Genomic DNA, 26,241 nt, shown 5'->3' on the forward strand with positions numbered 1-26,241 from the left:
GTGCTCAGCCCTAAAAACGGCCGGCAGAAAGACGTTGCCGTCAAAGACATAAAGTAAGAGACATTATACTGACTAGCGAAATTTGAGGCGGTGTGACTCGGAAGAATAACAGTCGTCCCCGTCACGAAAGTGACTCACTCGGAGAATCGGAACGTTGGATTGACGTCAAATCGCGTGGTCCGTATTAAATGGTACCTCTATATCGACGATTTTCTCTGGTCCGAGCAGCTGCCTTTGGCTCAAAGGACTTCAATCGGCAATTCGCTTTTAGGACGAGCATTATCATATGGGGGGGTCTAGGTGGAGAAAATACACTTGCGCGTGAGGATTGATTTATTATTTATTATTATTATTATGTAATGAAAATATTCGCGAAAGGACCCGAGTTTTGCGAATGTTCGTTCATTTTGTTTATGTTGTTTTCATTTTTCACGATTCCCATCCTCCTTATTATTCCGTCCCCAATACCTAACCTCAACTTTCGATCTCCACTTTTCACTCACTCCCCTACACTTACTACCTCCCTCACTACCGCCCTAGACTTGCACCGACCCTCCTCGAGGTCTCACACCTCCTCCGACACGCTCCGGGACAGTGGTCCAGGCCTCGAAACAGGACTACCCGACGTTCATCCAATCGAAGTCGTCCTGGACTCCGCGGCCCACCCCTACCACAACTACTCCAGTTCTCCATCCCCCCCACCCCCCCGTTCCACACTCCGAAACTTTCACTTTTCATTAAAAATTTCAGTTACGCCAAACTACCCCTCGGTCACCTCAGTACCTCCTATCCCCACTACACCAACCTCGCGGCCCACCTCCCTCGTTCGCCGTCGACCTCCAAAAAACCTGTATAACTTCAAAATCAAGCTTACCGTCCCACTAGGTTTTTTGATACGACACGTATTAGGTCAGCCCTACAATAATTTTCCGTACCTAGTCTCAAGTCGTCGGTCCAGTTACTACTCCTTTGAGTACGGACGTACGGACCTCTTACGAAAAACACTGGCTTGATCGTCTACTCGTACCAATCTGTCGCATTGTAGCTTACGGTTCATTGTCACACCTCCCCCCGTTAATCGGAAAGCTACCATTACTATCTTTAGACTTACAACTTGCACTTCACACCACCCGGGTACCAATATTCAACGCTGGACACACAATCTTGTACAAACTTCTCACCATCTCACTCCACGACTTCGACACACACACCACCTCTTTAACTACAACTCTCCACTCGACACTACGTAGTCGTATTTTGTCACCTTGACTCAACACATGCCTCCTTACAGGTCCCNGCAGAATCACATCATACTACATTTGTTGGAATATTACAGGTACAAATAACAATAATGAGTTTGTCCATGACCTTTGACCTAATGTACAGTAAGTAACTATGCCATAATGCCTGTCAGTGTGTGTGTGTGTGTGTGTGTGTGTGTGTGTGTGTGTGTGTGTGTGTGTGTGTGTGTGTGTGTGTGTGTGTGTGTGTGTGTTTCTACCTGTACACAGCGCTTGTCTCTGTGCTATAAGAGGCCCGCACCATCACTCTGGTCACGTTGGCCAACACTGACAAGAAATCCCTGCGACCGATTGGCTGAGCGCTCTCTGCAACCAGGAAGTTAGCGGGTGAAAGAGGAATGTGATTGGTGCTTGGCGATGACGGGTACACCGGTTGGCCGAACCTTCTGTCAATAATCTTGATCCCGCCTCCCTGGCAGAGAAAGAAGAAAAAACTTGTGTTCATCTTTTTCTTTCTTGCAGCTTATTTTTAATTGCATACATCTAGACAGGGGATATTCTCCAAAACATAAATAGAGTATGACACCTCCTTTATAGGAATATGCATCTGATCTGCAGAAAAAGAGACAGTGAGAGTGAATGATGTGTCATTAGGTAATGAGCTGCAGTCTCTATTGACACTTTGAATGGACTGAATGCAAAGTGAATTGAGCTGGAGACTGGTATCTGACTATCTCTTGTTGAGAACAGATCAATGGCATGTAGTGGCTAACGCAGAGTGACAACTACTTATGGAGAGAGAGAGAGAGAGAGAGAGAGAGAGAGAGAGAGAGAGCTCACCATGCCAATAAACCATTAAATAAAAATTAATTGAAAGAGAGGCGATGGAGGGAGGGATAAAGGGACACAAAGCATGGCTGAGAGATGCAGAGATAAAGACGGAAAGAAAGAGAGACACAAATAAAAGAGGCAGATTGACAAGAAGAAAAGACAAAGTCACCTCTGAGGAAAGTGTTTTCATTAAGTTTCTGAAAGAGAGGCCATGTTTTATTGTTGGTTACTTGTAGTAATCACATCTTTAAAAAATTATCAATTAAACGGATAAGGTTTAATTTGGAAGGAAATCCCAAGAAAAGACAAAAAACATTGCATTGTTGCCTTTAGCTTTCAGGTTAAAGTATATTCATTCCTCTAAATTATGTGTAGTCAAATATATAATAGTTTTAGTTTTAAAAAGGAAAGGTCACTTCCCAAAGCAGCTGGGCAAGTGTTGAGCAATCAATACTAACAGGAGTAAAGAGAACACTTGTTTGGGACTATTTTCAGCTGCGGATTTATACACATTGGTTGAGCATCATTGGGCCACATTTAATTGGAAACACAGACAATATAACGATACATTAAATATTGCTTTTGGTCTTTTTGGGGTAAAAACGTTTTAATTAAAGTGGACCTATCATGCTATATTTGAATAATATATTGTAGGGCCATACCTATACAAAACATGTCTGTGAAGTTTTTTTTTCAAAATACCAAACAGATCACCCATTGTAGCCATGCCTCATACTGCTCAAACCCCTCTTTTGAAGCCCTGTTAGAGAAACGCGGATCTTGGGTCCTTAGCTTGAAAAAAAGAAAGAAGAGGAGGCGGACCTAATGTCTGATCAGAATTCTACTGGAGATAAAGTTAAATTTGGTTGTGATAAAACGCCATCCTGTTTAAACCACGTCAAAGATTATTTCTGAAACAGTATGGAGCTCAAATGCTTTTTCTCTTGCGGGTTTATCACAAGGTGAGTTCCTTTTTTTATTTCCTGCTTTTTAAACACATGTGCTCTACAGTACAGGTTAGCTCTGAGTGTTAGCGAGGCTTGCTAATGTAAACAAAAACGAGATTACGTCCAAAACGGGTCAGGCATTGTTTCTGATAGCAATTTTCTGTGGGTCCGCCGACGTCACAGCGGATGGAAATCTGTATCCGCTCGTTGTACACCCGTTTTTTAAAGATTTGGGAACGGAGGAAAAGAGAGAGGGTTTTATTTTCTGACGCTGCGTGAGTTCCCTGACACACCGGGGACACATATTTCTGTATAAAAGACATCACAAAGTGCATTTTGCATGATAGGTCCCCTTTAAATAGGAAATATTGAGTAAACCGAAACGAGAGGTAAGATAATTGTGTTTGTACTTCTTTCAACCTGATTCTAAATGGTTCTCGAAAAAGCATTTTGTGCTACCAACAGAAGAACTTATAAGATTACTTTGCATTAAAATATAGTTTAGAAACAAATCAAAATCAAGTTTTTATCTATTATTTACAGCGAGAACTCCAGATGCAGTGCACTGTCAGTATTTATTGCTGTCGTGAAATGTTTGGTATTTCTTTGTAACTCAGCAGATGGAGGGCTGATGAAGTGGGAGAGAAAGATGTTGAAATCAACAAAGCCGTACAGACAAACAAAGACAGAGAGATTATTGTCTATTCAGATCCCGCATACTTACAACCAAGGCTCCTGCCTGCGCTTCACAAACCATGCAACAAACAATATCACAACTTGATGTAGATATGCCGAGAGTAAACAGTGTGGGGGGGGAGGAGATGCCAAACAAGACAAAGACTGAAAGAGAGAAGTGAAGAGGGAGAAAGCCGGTGACAGTGTGTAGGTGGTTCATTATCGTCATCATTTGGAGAGGCTTTTTGTTGACAACAAGGCCGACACTTGTCCTCCTCTCCTCCCAATCTGTCACTCTGACTGACACATCTTTAAATAACAGAAGCTCATTGGTCTGTGACTATCCATCTCAGCAGTTTTCTTGTCTCGACTTACCTCCCTTCTCCCATCCTCCCTTCCTCTGTGTTAATTTCCGTCTGTCTACCTTCATTTTCTATCTTCGTTTCCTAATGTCCTTCCATCCTTTCTCTTCTGTCTAACTTCCTCCATCATTTTCTCCTTTCCTTTCATTTACCATCTTTCTTTCCCATCATCTGATTCTCGTTTTTCTCACTGTGTTTCCTTCTTCCTTCCATCCTTTATTTGTTTCCTTCTTTCCTCTCACTCTTCCCATTGTATATTCCTTTTCTTCTGCTTAAAGTGTGCATTTTCATAGCAGGTTTACTAAATAACAGGCACAGAAACTTAAAGTTTGTGAGACAAATGTTTGCATTTCTGTCCTAATTTAATTTAAATGTCATATCTTAAAGACACAACTTTGTATTTGTCGTTCAATTATTTAGCAGTCAGTTCCAGAGAAGTTTATTTCCACATGTCATTGCAGCTTATTACAGAGCATTTATATTCTCGAACTTTTCTAATTAAAACATATTTTCCTTTAACGTCATTGGTAGAAAGTTGTGCGTGTGAAATAACGGGATCATTTCTGCAGCTTTGGCACGCTTTAAAACATGCCCACACCCACACACACCAATTTACTTACATGCCGGTTTGTATTTGTGTGTGTTCTGTACACACACACACACACACAATGTTGTTAGAGATTTAAGAGTTAACTAATAGTGTTGCTGCTTTGCTTATTGCTGCCATACATCATATCACAACCTGCTCATTATAAAGACATACAGAGAGGGGAGGGAGGGACTATCTGCATTTTTTATTGCTAAGTTCAGCATTTCTCTGCCAGCTGTAGCTGCTTCTCTGTGTGTGTGTGTGTGTGTGTGTGTGCGTGTGCGTGTGTGTGTGTGGTGTGCGTGATTTTAACAGCTTTTATTTGCTGCTTCATTTAGTGGTCTTCACTGGTGCAAAAGTCAATGGCTTGTGGGAATAGATAAATAACGCTGCAGACCTAAATGCATAAACGCACACACACTTGTGTTTTCGTGGGTTTCCTCTGGTCATGACCATTTCCTTAACACAACAAAGTCATGTATGTGTTAAATGTTGGAAACACTCACAGCTGCCCAAAGGAAATTAGCTGTTTTGAGGAATGTAACCGTCTGCTCACAATGAATCTCCGAAATGTACCCAAATGGTTTAATAAAGCAAGTACGCATTAAAGTTAAACTGCTCTTAATTAGAGTTTAATTTACAGTATGCCTCTTCATTTGTATCAGAGTGTAGGGGAAGGAATCTGTTTTGGGTTTTCATTGAGTGTTACAGTTGGTAAATGACATTACTTCTGCACCTTCTGATCATTACTTTTGTTTGTTAAGGGCAGGGGGATAGTTCAGGGCCACAATATTTATCACAATGTATCGCAATAACGATTATGTTTACAACTTGCCGCTTTGCTTTGCATTGAAATACAATTCATGGAGATTAATTAAACTTTAGACTACTACTTAGCCCTCTCAGTGGTTATGTTTGTGAACGGTCGCTACACCAATGTGTTTAGAATCTTACCTCTATGATCAGGTCGGGTTGGGAGGTGACTCTGATGGCCATTGGCTCTTGTTGGTCTGTAGTATAGGACACAGTGTAGACCAAACTCCCTCCGTACGCTGAAATCTGAAGAAAGACACAGACAGATCAGTATGGACGCACATACATATACTCAAGTTACTCTATACATATTACTGGCTATGTTATGACATTATACAACTTGATCTACAGGTGGTGGTTATGCACCAACAAAGGCAGGAATTTTGCAAAAGCACCACTTGAAATATTCTGTTCATGTACATAAATTATTCAGCATGCAAAAGACTAATCAAGTAAAGAGTTGTATTCAACTAAGACCATGAAGTGGACTGATCGACCCGATTGAGTTTATATTATGTGGATATAAAAGTACCAACATTTTACGTTTTCTTAAAGGCATATGTAAATATTGTATGACTGTGGTAGTGTGCTTACTTCTTAAACAGGAATACAGCAAAACAAAAACAACTACAGCTGCTTCTTCAACTTATGATAGTTTTCCTAAAAGTAGTTTCAAAAGTAAGGAGAAAGAGATTATGCTACAATCTTTGTTGTCTTGTGTTTCCATGCAGTGTTTCTGTCGAGTCCACAGAATGAGCTTCAGCAGGAGAAACGCTGCGTCGGCATGATCCTGAAATTTATTATTCTGCTCCAACCTGAACAGTAATGGGTGGGAGAGCGAGATAATAATGCCACCATAAAAACAGAGAGAGGGGGACATCGAGGAAGAGGGGAGGGGGAGAAACAGAGCCAGGGACTGAGAAGAAGAGAGGGAGAGAGAGAGGGAGTAAGAGGTGGGCTTAATGCCTCTATAAACCTCTTCCATTCTACATCATTACCCTTGGTTCTTAAACCGGGAGGAGGAATCACCCATTTCACAGCTGACTGAAAATACACACACACATACACACCATAGTGGGCATGGAGGTGTACTTGGGTGGACGTTTTATTGACTAACACTTATTCTCCATCCAACCCCATTTGGTGATTTGGAGTCTATGAGGCAGTCAAATCATAGTTTAGACCCTCACTACACGCCCCACACATATCGGACACTTTTCCTACTCATCCGTCTTTGGTCTCTGCATCCCAGTATGGACTCGCTTTATTCACACTGCAGTCCCCTAAACAGGAAAAAGGGTTTGTTCCATGGCAACACAACAGCCAACATGATGAAAGCAAAGGACACCAAAGAAAAAGAAAAAGGTTTTACAGAGACTCGTCAGAGCTGAAGTGTCTGAGAGAACATAGTGCATATATGACAGATATTGAGATAATGGACTGAAGCAAAGGCGTACATTTCACTTAATGCACACCTCAAACCAAATAATATTTTTTGAAAAAATGTATTGTAGGATAATAAATAAAAATAATAGATAGCTACACACCTTGAGTTTTGAAATGATAACTTTAAGGGCTTTAACTGAATTTCATTTTGACACTTACATCACAACATATAACAATGTGTTGCAACTTCAGGCAATTTCTGTACGTATCACTTAAAAATATTTGAAGCCGTACAATAGTTCTCTTATTGAGAGCTAATGTGGCTTTTTGAGTTTGTCTCATCATGGTTTAATGTACTTAATGTAAGTTAAATGTAATTTGATATAATGTTTCCAACAACCTGGATGATCATCAACACCAACTCATGACAGAAATGTCAGGCAGAAACTGCTTCATGCTCTTCTTTGTTCATCAGACTGTCCGTTTTTTGTCCGTCTGCTGAATAATGCTGGGCTCAGGTTGAAGAGAGTGGTGAGACTCAGTAAGGTTATGGGCTGTAAGTCAACTTTGACTCGGTCTATATGTGAGCAGTTTAACCAAATAGTTAGTGAGTTCCCTTCATTTGGATATTATTTATAGAGATAAATCTATCCTTGGTTTCACAAGAATGAAGCGAAGACATTTTGTTGTTGCAATTTTGTTCTTCTTGTTATCCATAAAACATCTCATGACCCTTGAGATTTGTCAGATGGACCTTCAGGGTGGGAAGTCATGGTTCAGGTCTGTAAGTGATTCAGAGGTCTTGCATAAAAAGCATATTTGCATGTTTTTATTTGGTTTCTTCAGCTGTTAAAGCCCCTGTCACACTTCCCCGGAATTGACACCCGATAAAGGAAATGTTCAAATTCGGCTCTGATCGTAACAACATCGGGCCATTCGTGAGGGCTTCTTAAGCCATCGTATGACCGCCGGTGGAGTTTCTCAGGCTCCGGCAGCAACTTCGTGAGCGGCAACTTCGTAAGGCACTCGTGAGGGCACTTCGTGTTATCATCGGTGCCATCGGGCATTCGCCCTCACTCTGATCGGGGCGAATGCCCGATGGCACCGATGATAACACGAAGATGACACGATTTGACAAGATGCCCTAACGAGGGCCTTACGAAGGGCAAAATTGACACACGAATTCAACACGAAAATGAACCTTCGCAAGGTCCTTCGGCAATTTTTTGGCAATATTTTGGCATGCCAAAGATTTAGCCACCGCTCACAAAGTTGCTGCCGGAGCCTGAGAAACTCCACCGGCGGTCATACGAAGGCTTAAGATGCCCTCACGAATGTCCCGATGTTGTTACGATCAGAGCCGAATTTGAACATTTCCTTTATCGTGTGTCCATCTGGTTGTTAATTGTACAACAAAATCATGTAAACATATTATGTAAATAACCCAATTTGTGTTCTGTGAAACTGAAAAGGATATAATATATTATTTTGAAGGCAAGTTGACAGGAAGTTGTTGTTGCTATGGGAACAACATGACGGAGAAAACTTAATATCTTCTACAGACAGAGAAAGTAAAGAACAAAGTCTGAAAATATCAGTACAGTATCATAATACTTTAACATAATTGTTTGTGTTACTTTTGTTGCAGTTGTATGTCTTAAATGTAATGTAAATGTTGCCTTTGTGTGTGGTCCGGGGCCATCTTTGTGCGAAATTCAATATTCGTGTGTCCATCGGGTGTACATTTCGGGACAGTGTGACAGGGGCTTAAGTAACTACTTAACGGCACAGAGAGTGAATGCTAAAAGAAAAGGCTTGGATGTGAATTATCAGGAACACTTTCCACCTTTCGGAGGGTTCACTATCCACTTAGCACACATGAGTTAGGCTATTTACTTCCTTTGAAATGATTGACATTTCCAAGAAACTATAATTTGTCTGACACCACCCCCACTCCACCTGGATAATAGTCAAAGCTTTTGTCGTGGCAACCTGATGACACATCTTTAGCTTTGGGGAATAGGAACTAAAAGAGATACAACACCGCAGAGAGAAAAGACCCAGAGAATAGCACAGTAGGAGAGGGAAATGACGGGAGAGGAGAGGGGAATTATGGGCAGTAGAAACGAAGGAATAATAAACACTCAGCCACACGGCTACACAAGACATCAGTGGGATCCTCCTGAGAGCATCATAAGCCTGTTATTAACTTTATCAATGGCCAGAATGAAAAGACCAAGACGTAATCCTCTCTGTTAAAACCCTAATCAAGTCCCCGACACGATCTTCATTAAAGTGAACATTTTGTGAGGGCCACGAGTAGATCAGTACATACAAGTCATTAGGCTTAATATTTGGTGGTACAAAACGGCAAAGTAATCCAATCTCACAGCAGATATAAAGAGAGAAAAGAGAAAATATTGAACTCGATATGCTGTTAAAGGATTCTGCTTTACAGGTCCTGCTGCGATGCAAATGTACAAAGAAAAATCATTAATTAGGCTACTGATAAAAGGCACCCTATTATGCTCCTTTGTAGGTTCATGTTTGTATTGTGTGTCTCTGCTGTGACATGTCTCCATGCTGTAAGGTTCAGAAAGCTCTTTATTTTGCTCATACTGCCCGTTTTCACCCTCTGTCTGAAACCAGAGCCCAGTCTGCTCTGATTGGTTAGCTGGCCGGCTCTGTTGTGATTGGTCAACAGCTTAGAGATTCCCCGCTCCTTAGGGGAAAGGGGTCTATTCGAGGTGATTTAGGCAGGGGGGGGGAGTTTGTGGAAGAGAATTTTCAGGGGATTTTTTTGTCTTTACAAACCATTTACATGCACAGAAACCTAAATAAAACACTACAGGAAAGAGGAAAACCCCAAAAAGGCTAAACAAGACCTTTTAAATGTTCAGTGACAAACTACTGTTTATCAGAGAGAGAGGAGAGGAAACTGAGTGACTAAATAAAAGGAGAGCGGAGAGGAGAAGAAGGAAGGAGGCTGACAGAAAGAATCTATGATAATGTGGAGCAGTATAGTCCGAGAGACACAAAGCAAGAATACAATAAGAGGGAGGAGAGGAGATATGAGGAAAGAGGGTCGTTAGAGTTTGAGGTTTTAATTTGCTGCCTATGCTGAGGAGTGGGTTTGTCATGGCGGGAGAAGAGGTGTGAAAATGAGTCACTATCGACCTCAGTCCTCCTCCAGGGTTCCCACCAGAGCCCTGATGTAAGATGACTTTTCCAAAACTTTAAATAACTAGAGCATTTTAATGAAGTGCAAGTGCTAAGACAGTCATGAATGTAATATAGTTGCTATTTTAAAAAAGGTCACACTCCTGCTACAGTTGGACTGTCTAGAGAACATAATTTCTTGGAGACAAATGTGTGAAACAAGCTGGAAAATGTATTCTGGGATGTTCTTGTAAAGAGACAGGTTTATGTGCGTCCTCCTCACATCCACAGAGAATTAAAATAAATGAAAAGATTATTTTGGGGATACATTATCTTTCATATGTTGAAACAGATTTTCGGAAGGGAATTACAAACCAATCTGCCAATCACAAGTAAGCTTACTCTCTCCAATCAAGGTCATTTGTAACAAAGGACTGACCACCTTCACAGGGTCAAAGCTGACGTTTTGAGTGACACTAAACCTAAATCTAAGGACAGTCCTTTTTAGCTTTTTAACATAACTTACATAGTTCAACTCAGTGTAACAACAGTAACTCACATATATTTATTTTTGAAGCATTTTAAAAATGCTCATGGCAGAAACAAGTGCTGTTTCATCTTGAATCAAACTGTGTTTTTACACTCCAGTTTTAAAGTTTTAAAGAAGAGTGTTTAATAAAACTATTTACAAATTGGACTAAGAAGCTGTTCTGGAACTTTTGCTCATTTAGTTTACTTATTCCTAAATGATAGATGTCAAAATATCCATTTTACCTCTTGGTAACTGAAGGAATTGTTGTCCATTGTAGTTTTTTTTACAATTCAAGGTGGGGTAGGTAAGTTTGAGAAACTGGCTCAAGATACACTTTTTGTTATATTCCATGGAATGCTCTTAACATCCCGATAGCAATGAATATCTGAAGTGCTTTGACAAAAAATCCATTAAAAAAATGTCATCTGTGGAAGCCGTAGCGCTGTAAAAAGCACGACCAATCATCTGAGCCGGCCCGGCTAAAATAACTGGATGGCCTACCTGCCTGTCAGCCTTCCATCTGTGCACAAACTTATCTCGTGCCCTCATTGGTCATGTGCGCGTTCGTTTGTGTTGGAGGAGGAGCTCTGTAAGGAAGTGGCAGATTTTTTCCGGTTGTGTATTTTCAAATTCTAGCGCACTCGAGCTGGTTTCTCCAAAATTACCTACCCCACCTTTAAGTCTTAAACATCACGCTCATGATGAATTTATGGACGAGAACTCCTCAACAAGCCGAGGGATTTCAATAACAACTTCATCTTCTATTGAATATCAAATGAATGATCAAAATATATTTTTAACAGACTTTGAATTGAAATTGTTTGTTGTGTTGAAAGCCAATAAGAAACATTGAAGCTTAATTTAACATGTCTTTCTTCCATTAAGTAATCGTCCAGCTCCAAACAAATTGAATACAAATGATACTAATTTGGTTTCTTCATAATTGTCTTATGACATGGAAAATACGTTTTCTGGATGAATGTTTTCTCATCACTATGCTCATTTGATTTCATGCAACAGAAAGAAATAGGAATATTGTTTGGATTCTCTGATCTCCCACAGTGAGAAGAAACTTTAGAGGTGCAGAACAAAAGGACAGAAACAAGTGAGTGATTGTGGTGACTGGTGAGTAAAGGCAGTACTTACATCGAAAGCTATTAGTATGCAACTTTCATTTTTGCCTACCGCAATCTAGTTTCTTCAGAGAAATGTGTTTGCCAATCTGCATTCGAACGCCTGTTTGCTGTCAATTTTCCAAGTACAAAGGCATGTGACGCTCTCTTCAGGAGATTGGGCAGAACGCGAAGGGGACAAAGGAAATCATCCTTCAGGAAATGAAAACCAGATTGCCACAAAAGCTTCAGAAAACAAACTCCACTAAAATAACACACAAGTACAGCCATACACAACAACACACAGGGAAACAAAAACACAGGATCATAGAAATAAAAACCCACACACACACACCAACACCTGGGCTGCCTTCATGATGCCTCTGTGCAAGTGGTATTGGGAGTTTTCACTGTGGTTACAAACACAGATGCATACAAGGACAGACTGTTGTTGTTTCTAGCAGTAGGCTCAGATTGGCTCCAGATGGACCAATAGACAGAGGAATGCTGAACAACATACAACTGACCTTCTGTGTGTGTGTGTGTGTGTGTGTGTGTGTGTGTGTGTGTGTGTGTGTGTGTGTGTGTGTGTGTGTGTGTGTGTGTCCAGTATCACAGAATCTCAGTGTTGCAATGTATTGTTTGATCCATTTAACTAAATGTAATTCCATTATGTGTGATGTTATTTCTTTGACAAATTCTTGCAGCTTTGTTGAGTTTGGAGATGGTTGATAGGAGGACTATGATATGAGAGCCTCTGTGCAAAATGACAATACATTAGATGCAGATTCACGTCTGAGATTTCAAGGATTTGTTTTGTCATTTGTACATAGCTACAGTGTAGATGTATTGGTTCATGCGATTGTAGCATCAATGTCCCGCTGATTGTGTGATTTTAAACATTATATATCGCAACATATAGGCCTCCACAAAATGCCATAATATGTTGGATTTGTCCGGAAATTAGATTGGAGCCCTTAGGTGCAGTAACCTTGTTTAAAAAAGCTACACATGTCTAGGATTGCTCTGAAAAAGTAGTTAAAGGTGGCTTTTGTCAACCGACATGGCGATGTAAAGGTGGCCAAGGTAGTTTAATTTAACCCCATTTAGTTGCAAGATCTTATAGTGTTTTTTCTGGGCCTAATTGGCAGCTGTGGGAAAGTCCTGCCTGCACACTGTAAAGGTATTTTCTTTGACTCCATGCCCAAGGGCTCCCTTTTATTTAGTTTGCAGTGAGTTGGGCTGGGGGTCAGTCATGGGGTAGGAACCCTGGGTGGGTGCTGGCAGATAGGAATGAGGCGGATCGGTTGTCATCTGGCTGTTTGAGGTGCTCTGCATGGGGTTTGCCCTCAGAGGCAGGTTTGGGGTTAAAGGCGGTCACATGATGAAGTCTTTACACTTTATTACCTTAAGGGGATAAGGGGTACCAAGAGATGGGGGGCTAATGAGGTTCTTTACTACGCCCATAAACACTTACAGTATGCACACATATTACGGCCTACAAACTTGCAGCAGTGCTCATGCATCAATTTCCCTCCTATATTTATTGGTGAGGTTTGGGTTAAGACGATTTGATAAGGATAAGGTAAAACAACCTCAGATACGATCGGCTTTTTATGTAGTTCAGATTTAGGACGTTTCATTCCATAAGATGTTATGGCAAGCTGATTTGTTTAAACGTGTTTTATTATCAGTTTAGAAAGCAGAACAAACATATGGGTGCCACTTAAAAACAAGAAGAAGGGAGCAGCTTTTGTTTGCCGGACTTTGACATGATAATAATTCCTAGAGAGAGTAGAGAAGGCAACGGACTGTTTCTCTGTGTATCTCATCAAGGACGATGACTGAGAGCGGCTCACTCATTTGCTTCCAGCCTGTTAGAGCTGATCACTTATTTCTCTGCACTCCCACAGCTCGCTGACTCTTGAAAGTCAACTCCAGCAGCTTGCTATGTGTCAGACTTGAAGTGACAAAGAATGGCACCCTATATTCAGTACAGTGGGAGCAGGTTCACCTCTAAGGCTGGGTTAGACTCACACTTTCTATCAAGGCCCTGTCATCATCCTTATTGTGTGGTTAAATCAAATCACACTGCCTTTAACAGGTTGGATTTGTCAGGAAATTACATATCTACTCTTCACTTCACACATTTCCATAATTATAAAGCGCAGTTTCCTGTCCATGAAGCAGAAATTGGAATTTATGATGTCAACAACAAATATAATCTTAATTTCAAGATATGGGGCGAAGCCTGCGAGCTCGTTCAGGCAGTCAACTGGAGCACCAATGATACATTAACACGTGACGCACCTCGTCCCTCTTACAACCAACCAAACACATTCTCCTAAACATGCCGCTCTATTTAAGCTGCCAGGTCTTCCTGCCTCTGCCTCCTCGCTATGCTGCTGCTACCACTGCTGTGTTCACTTGCTATTACTGCGTTCATGTTCCTGCTGCTGTGTTTCATGTTGCTGCTGCTCGCCTGCCCCCCCCACCTCCCCAGCTCCACCCCAGCTTCCACCTGTAGGCTCGGGGATAGTTATCTAATCATCACTGAATGTTCTTTGTAAATCTGTGGAGTGATGAGGCCCGAGCCTAGACGCCAAACTATATGCTGCTTCTAATAAACATATTAAGAAACATGTGAGCTGTCTGACTGAAATGTGCAATGCGGTATGTTTCGTTAGACATTCATTTTGTTCTTGTAATGAAAACATCAGGGAATCGGAATTGCAATGATAATTAATGTTGTATCGCTGGAAAAGAAAACCAGGTGTGATGACTTTTCCCTTTTTTCTGAGCCTGGAGATTACTGTGTGAAGCTCTGCGTACACTTTCCAGGAATACAAATGTGTGTGACACCAAATGATTTGGTTGCTGAAAACTGGAACAAATCCACTGTGATTGATGTAAAGGCACTTTTTAAGCCATGTAAGTGGAAAAAAAGAAACGAGAGAGGGAGAGAAGAGAGTGAGAAAAACGGGAGGGGAATCCATCTCATGCAATCAAGACAAGATTAGGAGAGGCAGTAATATACACAAAGACTTCTACACACATTTCACTCTCTCATAAGTCACAGCTCAGTTGTTCTGTGAAAGCTGATATTCCTCTTGAGCATTAGGTGCAAAAAGGGAGAATTGATTCCCACAGAAGTATTTAACAAAAACACTTTTAAGACACACTTCATTCATCACAACTTTGAGGTGTCAGACTCAATAACCAAAGTGAAACCGTAGTATATTTCCAACACTTCTCTGTCTTTGCTTTGCACGTGTAGTCGTTGTTCTGTTGAAAGGACTATTATTTTGTGTTACTCCTTATTCACACGACCATGAAGAAGACAAGGAAGACGAGAACAATTAGAAATGGTTTCAGAAAGTTGTAGAAAGTACAGGCCCAATTAGAGAAAGAGTGTGGATGAAATGTAAGACAAGCTGGGTTGTGTGTGTGTGTGTGTGTGTGTGTGTGTGTGTGTGTGTGTGTGTGTGTGTGTGTGTGTGTGTGGTGTGTGTGTGTGTGTGTGTGTCAAGTCTCAACACTCTCTGAGCTTCCTTTCATCAGGATGCGTCTCCTCTCCCCATGTTCATCCATCACCCTCTTTATCTCCCTGCTTCAACCTCTCAGAGCTCTCTCTCCTTCTCTGTCACTCTGCTTCTCTGAATGATGAGCATTCCTTGTTTTTGAGCCTTTTATCAGACTGTGAATCTGTCAGTACATCTGGGTACAAGGAGGTAAGGATTTGAAGCTTTTGAAGGCTGACAACAGGCTGATATTTCCTTTGGATATTCAACATGTTTACTTCTGACCAGGATCTTGCTCAAATAGTTCCTCATAAATGATAAATCACAGCATATTTTCTCAAATTCCTCTTGTCAGAGTTGATCTAAAACAACTATGAGACCCACGTTATCCCTTATGTAACTTACAGAAAGCATTTCAAATGGACCTTAAAGTGAGATTATTATGTCAATCTGTCCCTTCCTAATTCCAGCACTGCGAGGGGGACCCAAGTTCTCATCAGCAAAAACACGTGGGTTTGCTATCCTGGCTCCAAAATGGTGGAATTTGCTCCCCATTGAAATCAGGACAGCAGAAAGCTTACACATCTTCCGGCGCAGACTGAAAACTCATCTCTTTCGACTCCACTTCGAGCGATAGAACTGCTAACAGAGCATTTATATACTAATAAAGGACTGGCTTATCTAAAGCCAGTTGAGTAGCACTTGAAATGTTTGGCTCTATGAAACCTGATGTACTTATATGATTCTGTTTTCTTCAAGTTTGTATCTTCCTGGTCGAATGCACTTATTGTAAGTCGCTTTGGATAATAGCGTCAGCTAAATGCAATGTAATGTAATTGTAAAAACACTGCTTTAACCCTTTAACTGCCAGCACCACCATTTGGTAGAGCACATTTTGTGTCTTGATATCTTGTTGAAATAAAAAAGTTTAACTGATTTAGCCAGCTCTACCCTTTGGTTGACATGTTATGCACAAAACAACCTCTAGATGTCACTGTGGTTCGAACAGAAAGCCCTTCAGCTAGGTGTAATTATGTTTTTGAAACTTTTTTCACTATCTTTTATGAATATATCTGGTTGTATATATTGCTCATTTTCCATAAAAGAAACAAATGTATTTCAGTTTGTGTTTTATTTGAGTTTGATTCATACAAATACTGTACTGTATATGATAATTACCATAAAAGGCCAGCTCGACCAGTTGGTAGAGGCTCATAAAAACAAAACTGTGTGGTCAGTCAAACAAAAAAAAATGGTTTATGGTTATATGTGGCCCATTTGATAAAAAAATGCAAACAAATAATTTTTCCATAGCTTTTTTCTTGGTCCGGCAGTTAAAGGGTTAATGGTCAAGCAACGTAACCTTTAAAGGGCAAATTGATCCAAAGCAACAACAGATGTTATTTTGTGAAGTAGTATTTATGGGTCAAAGAAAATATATTCCAAAACATTCCATTATTATTGTATACTATATACAACTGCATTATGAGTACTGTGTGAATTGTACCAAATTAACTACTGTAATTGCAATTTGTACTCTCCTTTCAGCTGTTTTTTCCTCTCCTGAGGTAATTATCCGGCTTTTTAGCTGCTAAATGCTCCACCAGCGAGTCACTAACACTGTGTCTGGTGTCTGGCAGGTAGCTTACTGTGGGTTTGTAAGAGATTTTGTTAAAAACAGCTGCCTGCTGTTGCTGGAAACAAGATTGGTACCAAGAGTTAGATTGAACCAAAAGCTGAGAGATGTTAAAAAGACTTTCCCAAACATACCTGCATTTATTCCATTGTTAACATAAGATATTGATTGAGTTGCTTTAAATATAACAGTTTGAGTTTCAATCAGAATCAGGTTTATTGTAGGTTTATACATACAAGGAATTTGCTTCGGTGTTTACAGTAGTGTGTGACAAAAAAGTATTAAAAACAAGTAGTTTTAAAGAGACCCCAATTATGCTTTTGGAGGTTTTCCCTTTCCTGTAGTGTGTTATAAAGGTTTTTGGGCATGTACCACAATGACATCACTATGTAACACTCGCACTTCTATTGGCTAACTCTCCAACACTAATACTACCTTCGCATACTCGCAACATTGTCAGCTTTATTTGGCTCTTCATGCCGATTCCAACTTATCTGCATTCTAAACCACAGGGAAATTATTTTATCAGTAATTGAAATGGCTATGCTTGTGAATGAGCAGTGGACCTACAAAATAACCAATGAGCATCAAAGGAACATGCTTCTGGACCAATGAGTATCCACAGAGCGAAGCACACTAATAGGCCAATGAGCATCTCTGGTGATATACAGGAGTTCATGCAGGAGGAATGAGAACATTAGCACACACATGTATACTCTTATACATCCACTGCTAGCTTGTCATTACACACACTGCCTGTCACTTCCAATGATACTCGCTAATGTGACAAACCGCAGTGTGTGTGTGTGTGTGTGTGTGTGTGTGTGTGTGTGTGTGTGTGTGTGTGTGTGTGTGTGTGTGTGTGTGTGTGTGTGTGTGTGTGTGTGTGTGTGTGTGTGTGTGTGTGTGTGTGTGTGCATGTGTGTGAGTTGCATAGTCAAGTCACATAGCATCTATCTCTGTAACACGATCAGCGATTGAAGCAAAGAATCGCTTTTTCATACAGTACTCGCACACTGCTTCTAGCAATCACACACACACAAGCGCACACACACACACACACACACACACACTGGTAATTTGTTTGTTTCCCATGTTTGGAGGCATTCGGTTCTGCTCCGCTGTCCCTAATGCCTCCAAAACACATCATTATCTGACTTATATAGGCCTGGGAGTGTGTGCGACTGTGTGAGTGTGTGTCTGAATGAGAATATGTGTTGCTGTTTTGTTTGTGTGTGTGTGTGTGTGTGTGTTTACTAGTGTGTGTGCTAAGAGAAAAACAGTTGATTATCGAGTTCAACAGGCGAAACACTGTTTACCCTGAGAGACACAAAGCGAGCGAGAGAGACACGGAACGAGAGAAGGAAGAAAGCTTGAGGGAAGTAGAGGGAGATAATTTAGGAACAGGGAGGTGAAAAATGGGAGTCCTGGAGAGACGGAGAGAGAGTCAGAGAAGCGGACCAATGAAAAGAAGCGGGGACGGAGGGATGGTTAGAGGGAGGAGGGAAAGAGGATCAGACAAAGAAGTGAGATGACAAGCTAGGCCTGCAGGTTGCAAAGTAATGAAATTCTGTGCTATATTACTCTAAGCCATGACACCCAGACAAACATCACAGTCAGTCTGTTGTTGTAGTAGGGCAACAACCGACTTCAGAAACATGGACTGCAGCTATTTGCAAGCTGGAGTGATGAAGTCTAATCGTGGCCACAGAAAACCGCTGCGGAAACTCAAACAGTCCACATTAGCAGGAAGAGATACAGTGGAGCACGGCTTACATCCAGGGGTAAATCGACTGCATATATAAAGCCCCTCAAAGCGCTTTTATATAAAAAAAGTCAGCATTAACCGATCCACAAACATATACACTGAAGCTGAGCCTGCCATATAAGGTGCAGCTGGCACAGGGAAACACACTTTTAAAGGTATCCTATTATACTTTTTTTCATCAATATATTATAGGTCTCAGATATATACAAAACATGTCTCTGAAGTGTTTGCCTCCAAATACCAAACAGATTATTGTAGCATTACCCATAATCCCCTCTGTTTCAAAAGCGCTGATTCTCTGTCTGTTGCTTTAGATGAAAATAAGGAGCCCCTCCCCACGCCCCTCTGAAAGGGATTTGGTTAAAAATGAACACAATGGTGCTCTAGGAGGAGATTCAGGTGATAAGTGGGGGGGGGGGTTACCTTGGTTGCTGATTGGCTAATGGTTACACAAGCCAAAAAAACGTTGACATCATAAAGTGGCCAAAATCTGATCAGCTTTTTTCAGACAGGTTTTTATATAAATGAGAATATTTGTTCATGAAACTTTCAGTACTTTCAGTATCTCTTTACACAGAGGGGATTGTGCATAATAGGTGACCTTTAAACATTCACACACCATTGGCGATGCTATAAGGAGCAACTTGGTGTTAGGTATCTTTACCAAGGAAACAACGATTGTTAGACTACCACAATATCTCACAGCCACAGTCGCCCACACAGGGGATTTCCTTTTAGATCAAAAACCTGATTTGGTTTTATATTCAATCATGTCTTAATGATGTCGCCTCATGTCAGATTTGTGGTGTTTTTGCCTGTCATTGATGTCATTAGGCAATTAGAAAGTCAATGTTTTTGTCAGTTAGCAGAAACATATTTGGACAGGGAGATGAAACTTTAGATTGTACATCGTCTTTATGTTTTAAGTGTAATCAACAACAAAACCAAACTACACAACTGCTGTACTATAGTGACCTTGACAAGTCTGACTGCTGGTGCTACACCTTCGATACATCCTTGATAAAAAAAAGAAGTGCAAAGTCGTTTTCTTTTTCAACACCTCAGTCCTAAGCAGATACAATTGTGTGTTGTATGGTAATCACTGGGGAATGTAGAGCCTTTATTATTCCAACTTTCAATATGAACTGATTTCGCACGAGATATATTAAATTCAAATAATGCTTTTTATAGGAGGACAGTGGTTTATTTCAGATTCAAAGTGAATGGAAGCAACTACAGCAGCATCCGACCTATCTAATAAAATCCAGTCTCTGAAAATGTATTATTCTTAAGAAAAAATGTGTTGTGTAGAGAGGAGGTGTTGTTTACTTTTATGGCTATTTCTGAGGCAGAACCTTTTGTACTTTTAGGCACTGTGTGATATTACTTTGTATTGTATTCATCCTGCATTGAAGGAATGTATTTTTCAATACACTGAAAACTTTCTGTGGCCACTAAAGCTTTATTTTGACTGAATACTATGCATGTGTTTTTTTAACTATGAATGTCAAATAATGTAAGTTGTAATTAACTTATCGTTAAACATAATTTGCTGTCATGTAGTTGTCAGTGTTGATCAGAATTGTATAGGAAAATCTACACAAAAACTGTGACAGTATAATTAGGATAGTCAAAATAAAATCCACCCTTGATTATTTTTAACTTGAACTCAGATAATTACAAATTAACAACTGGATTTTTATTACTCTACAGTACAACCACTACATTTACATTTCAACTGAAGTGGAAGACTGACAGTGTGCTCAAAAGGAACACATTGTGTAAGTGGGAAAGCATTATTCTCCAAAGCAAAGGTTTAAACCATTTCCTTTTTCAGTTTTTACAAAATTCTCACTATAATTTAATTGCAGACTGCATGAAAAATATGTGTTAATGGATACGAGTGTGTATCTGCATCTCACCTTGTTTCCCAGGTATAGCTCAGGTGCGTTCCAGTAGTACGCTGAGCCGAGGTCATTCACAACGTCTGAGTGACGGACGCTGAGGTATGGAGGAGTCTGTCTGTGAACGGACCACACTCTTCCTCCTGTTTCTCCAAGCAGGTGCCAGCCCATCAGAGTCGTCTCCTAAAACACCAGAAGAAGAAAAATGTTTACTTTCAGCTCCTTTTACTGAGAAAACAATAGCTTGTATTCTTATATTGACATTAAAAGGCTAATATTTACTATAAATAGGCTTAGACGACGGGCCACTGCCTCTCATTTCAAATGTAGTTGCAGCTGTTTAAAATGTACCAAGAAGTAGCATAATAATATATCCCACAACGCTCTGGTCATTCTGTAAAGACTTTTGGATAAGGTCGGACACTTTGCCTGCTGCAGCAAAGGATTTAGCTTTCAACCTGTTACAGTATGCTAGTGTATGTTCACCTACACCCTTCGCCTACACACTAAGAGCAACTCATGTTGGAATAAAGTTATGAAGATTTCAGTGTGTTTGTTTAAAGCATAATCACAGAGTCTCCAACAGAACTGACCTTCATGCATAAATACAGTTTCATGCTTGTTCAAATATGTATCCATACTGTAGCAGTCTCCAATCATTTTCAACTCATTTTAAAATCTGAAAAGCTTTAATTAATAATGGCCTGTGGTCAAATTTGTAAAAATAATTGCAGCTATAATTGTGTAGCACATTCATTCTTAAATCACTACATGTTATGCTATCTTAAGGTCCCACCTGATCGGAATGTGAAGATGCATAAATAAAAATATGTGAAACTGAAAATATGTTTAAAGATGTTGTATTACATTTCAGCAAGGGAGTCTTCCAACTGATACCTAAATGTACTTTTTTTTTTCTTAACTCCTGAAAGTGTTTGTGTGTGTGTGTGTGTGTGTGTGTGTGTGTGTGTGTGTGTGTGTGTGTGTGTGTGTCAGACACACATCTGTCGTTGCAATTAACCTGACCTTGGCTTCCCCTTTTCAACACACACACACACACACACACACACACACACACACACACACACACACACACACACACACACACACACACACACACACACACACACACACACACACACACACTCTATCTGTGTCTAAATCAGGGCTGTCATCCTGTCAACGTCTCCTCTCCCCGCCTCTCTCACCCCGCTGTCAGTCAAAAACTGTTTTCCTCTTTTCACCTCTTCTCCTCCACCTCGCCTCTTGTCTTGTCTCCACTTTCCTCTTTCCAGTCTTGTCCTTTGGCTTTCTCTCCTTCGCCCTCTCCTCCACTGTGCTCCATAACTATCCATTCTTTTAAATGAATATCTTGTAAATATGTGTATTCACTTAAACACTTCATGCCCTACTGCTACTACTATTGCTCATTGACGCAACAAGTGAAGCAATGACTGCATTCCCATGAATGAAGTATGCTATTCCATGTATTCACCTCAGCCTTGTTATGGATCACATGATGGCCATAGGCGCGGCAGAGAGTTGACGTAATAGAAATATAAACAATAACCGCTGTGATTTTGGCTCATTTTTGGAGCAATAAAGAAACAGAGTTTGGTCTTTCAGCAACGAAATAGGCTGCGTATCTCTGCCCACTTCTCCCCTGTGTTAGCCTGCATAGTGGTAGAAACACAGTGTAGTGGAGGACGTCATATTAGGCTAGAGTAGCTGCAAAGAATGATTCATATCTTAAACTGCATTGTTATTCGTATTTGTGTATGTCTTATTCTATTTAAGGCTTTTTAATGCATGTTTTTAAATGTATTTAAATGTCATTTCATAATGTGTTTCTGCTGCATACCTCTTAGTGCTCTTAATGTTTTCTTGTAAAGCACTTTGAATTGCTTTTTGGTTGAAAGGTGCTATATAAATAAACTTGCCTTGCTTTTCAGGAGTAGCTAACAACCTTTTCACAATTAGTATATGATAAAACTCAGATGAAGACACATAGATATTGGCTGACAAAGTGTCTGTGTGCTTACATTGTGATAGGACCATGTGGAGGACGAGCACTGGCTGGAGATGCCCATACAGGAGCATTTGTCGCAGCCTCTTGGATTGTAACCTTGCAGGTTGAAGAATCCCAGTTTACAATGGTCACAGTTTCCTCCCTTCACGTTTTCCTGCAGGACAGAAAGACAGAGGGTACATCAAAAGTTTAAAAGGCTGCCCTCAAACTGACGTTCTGAGCACAAAGCATGTTATTGCAGTGTTAATGTGGTGAAGATAATGATGACAGGGCTAGAAAGGTTAGGGCAGTGCCATTATTTGTGCGCATAAAAGTGTGAGTACCTTGCACACACACGGTGTTACACACGGGTCAGCGTTGGTGCTTCCCTCCACACTGCAGTTACAGCGCTGGCAGGACGGGTAGCCCATATAACCCACAGCACACCTGGAGACAAATGGGTTTAATAACAATAATAATGATGAGTGTGACGAGTATTAGAGAGGTCACAGGGTCAATAATTCTAACAACCGCCGCGTCCAACCTGATCTGAGCCTTCAGTGTGCAACAAACAGCTGACCTTGCACCACAGGTGGCGGGCATGTGTGTGTAGTCTCAGAGGAAATATATTAGAAATGACTCTCTGATTAAGAGAGAAAGTGGGGTCAAGCGAAGTCTATTAAGAGGGCCTTTTAAGAAGTGATTTTAAAGACGATGCTTATGCGGTTGGCCTGATTTGAAGGCAGGTCATTAAAAAGTTTGCCGGAGAAGTTGTATAAGCTTTTAGATTAGATCAGATTACATGAAATGAGACCCACAGGGAAGTAGATAGTTGCAGTAGGGGAAAAAAGAAAAAACAGACAAGCAATTACAGCAAAAACAGATATTGATAATATAATGAGTGATAAACAATTCAAGATAAAGCACTTTGTTGAAAGTTTAACAGTTTATTTGTTTTAATTTGAGTAAGTAAAACAAGGCTACCTTTAATGGTAATAAGCTGCGTTTAGGTCCTGATTATTTTTTTTGTATAAGTTATCAAAAAGTTTCCATGTTGCATTCAAGGAAAAACAAATCAAATTGATATTCATTCGATGTCCATTTCCTTTACTATGTGCAAGGCAAAAACCATGTGTGTCATATTAAATATAATTAAAGATCTCGATAGAAACTTTCTAAACACTAATTGGATCAGACAACAGCTGAACATGTTCTGCTCACCTGTCACATAGTGTCTGTCTCTGTGTGTGTGTGTGTGTGTGTGTGTGTGTGTGTGTGTGTGTGTGTGTGTGTGTGTGTGTGTGTGTGCGTGTGCGTGCGTGTGCGTGTCTGTGTGTGTGTGTCTCTCACCTGTCACATTGCAGACCCCCAAAACCCTCCTTACACCGGCATGACCCTGCTGGCTGAACTGTCAGTCAAAAACACACACACAGACACCAAAAAGAAAACAACAGTGTGAGGGAAACAGAATGTATATCTCTTGGAAGTGGCTGCAACCTAAAATAGCTCCTATAAGAGGTGTACAATCCTCTCTAATATAAATAGTATTTGTATTCTTTCAAAAATAGAGTGTGTTCAATAGTGTTCAACAGCTTCTGTGGACAGGGTGAACTAAACTAACCCAAACCCCCATAGGAAATCAAGCAGGAAGGAATCAATTAAATGTAATTGAAGTAATATAAATTAAGATGGGGGTTTGAGTACCTCTAATTGTTCATCTACTATATCCAACATGAACAATAATCAGAAAGACGATACACATAAGGACAGAGAGGAACACTTAAAAATGATCTTAGCATACGAGGCGTAGCCTGGCTTGAATCCGGGACACATGATTGGCTGATAGAGCCATGCGGGTCACATGAGCAGGGGATGCAGGGGTCCTCCTCCTCAGCGCTCACCTGGTGAGGAAAACAATAATTTCAAGATGGATGATGTAAAGGCTTTAGTGTCATATGCACAATAGTTACAGCTTCATTTTAGCAATACAAATCTCGAAGTCCCAGGCTCCTCCAATGAGGAGGATACTATATATTTAAGACATAAGAAAAAAGAATAACTACAAAAGAACGGTGCAAGGGGCATTTTCACAAACACTAAGTTGATCATAACACATTATAAAAAAAAGCAGAGGTGCATGCATATGTTTAACGTACCTCGGCGGGTCTGTAAAATCCCGCAGCACATGTCTGACAGTTGATTCCAGCTGTGTTGTCGTGGCAATTGATACAGACTCCGCCCCCTCTGTTTTGACCTTGGACATTCAGGCTGAGTGACAGGTCTGCTACCGTCTGATTAAAGTAGCACTCCTCTGCCTTATTGTGGCAGTTACACTCTGAAAACACACACACACACACACACACACACACACACACACACACACACACACACACACACACACACACACACACACACACACACACACACACACACACAATAACGTGTTAGTGTTGTATTGACTGCAGGATTGTTGCCCCAGCTTTCCTATCCAAATACGGAGCTTGAAGCAGGGAGGGCCACTCTTTTAATCCATTTACTTCTTCCACGTAGTTTACAGAAACATCAAACCCAGTTCTGAAGACAGTGCCCTGAGGTGCACACACTGACCCTGAGCTGCGTGTTATCTCCACGGTCCAGAGAGGAAAAAAAGTAGGTCTTTTCCACAGTTTGATTGTGAGTGGGTTGCCTAGCATTAACCCCGTTTCCTACTCACCAAGTTTGACATTTAGACTTTAAAAAAGAAAAGCAAAGCATTGTTCTGTGGACATGATAGAAGAAGGGTCCCATGGATCTCTTGGAGAAACACATTATGATGTTATGAAACACTGTGTAGTTTCTCAGAGGGTTTATGATACTTTGAGGAAGGATTTCATTTCTGTGGAAAGGAACACTATGATGATAGTGTTGACAGTTCTGTTAGGGGGAATAACAGTAGTGGAAATCTGCGCATAGGCCACTTTATCCCCGGAACATTTCAGAGCCCGTTTCCAGGTCTGATCTCAGACTTGGCTCAGCTGACCTGTGAAGCCGTTTGCTGCTGCTGGGCTTCCCTTCTGCGCTGCTTCCCCCAAGACGCCCAATTCCAGCTAGGCCTTCATCCATCTCCAGCATCAGATGGCTTTAAACAATCACTCTGAACCAGGCTGTTTAACCCCGGGTGTGTATAAACACCACGATGTGTCACTTGTTGCACTTTAGTAGCCTGTGTATTATTCACCCTTAGAGCTTATCCTAATCAAGCTGTTGTATTTAAATGAATAATATGGGGGAATACAAACCTTAGGAGACAGCATATCTGATGATGCATAACTATAAATATATAATCATATTTTTTGGTAGCTCCTAGAAGATTTTTGACATTCACCTACAGTATTCCATCTTTTTTATTTACTTTTAGATGATCATTTCGTGTTGTCTATGTTTTATTTTATTTTAATATCCATATACACACTCTGTCTGTGAGAGAAATCCTTCCTCTGTTTCTCTCCCGGAGGTTTCTCTCATTTCCCCCCATTAATTGTGGGGTTTCTTGAGTGTTTTCTTGTATGCCGTGAGGATCTAAGGACAAAGGATGTTTTATGCGATACACACTCCAAATCCACCTCGACAAATATGCCATTTGTGATATTGGGCTTTAAAAATAACATTTGATTTGATTTGATATATTTTCATAGATCAGAAACGTATAAATGTTATCATATATCCTTAAATTATAATAGTTTATAAGTGTTTTTTCTTGCCAGATTTGCTCGTGGCA

At 40.5% G+C, this 26,241-nt stretch overlaps 1 protein-coding gene across 1 annotated transcript in view; it reads right to left on the reverse strand.

Moving 5' to 3' along the window:
* Positions 1-1,497: 1,497 nt before the first annotated feature.
* LOC104956332 (laminin subunit alpha-2-like) overlaps positions 1,498-26,241 on the reverse strand; it is a 50,133-nt gene continuing 25,389 nt past the window's right edge. Inside the window, exons 7-14 of the mRNA XM_010783809.1 lie at positions 24,641-24,819; positions 24,286-24,385; positions 23,835-23,892; positions 22,829-22,931; positions 22,519-22,659; positions 20,495-20,659; positions 5,600-5,704; positions 1,498-1,713 (exon numbers count right to left, since the gene is read on the reverse strand). Coding sequence (XP_010782111.1) covers positions 1,498-1,713; positions 5,600-5,704; positions 20,495-20,659; positions 22,519-22,659; positions 22,829-22,931; positions 23,835-23,892; positions 24,286-24,385; positions 24,641-24,819 — 1,067 coding nt within the window. The remainder of the gene's footprint in view (positions 1,714-5,599; positions 5,705-20,494; positions 20,660-22,518; positions 22,660-22,828; positions 22,932-23,834; positions 23,893-24,285; positions 24,386-24,640; positions 24,820-26,241) is intronic.

The sequence above is a fragment of the Notothenia coriiceps genome, unplaced genomic scaffold, assembly GCF_000735185.1.
Source record: "Notothenia coriiceps isolate Sejong01 unplaced genomic scaffold, NC01 NC01_scaffold00025848, whole genome shotgun sequence".
NCBI classification, from domain to species: domain Eukaryota; kingdom Metazoa; phylum Chordata; class Actinopteri; order Perciformes; family Nototheniidae; genus Notothenia; species Notothenia coriiceps.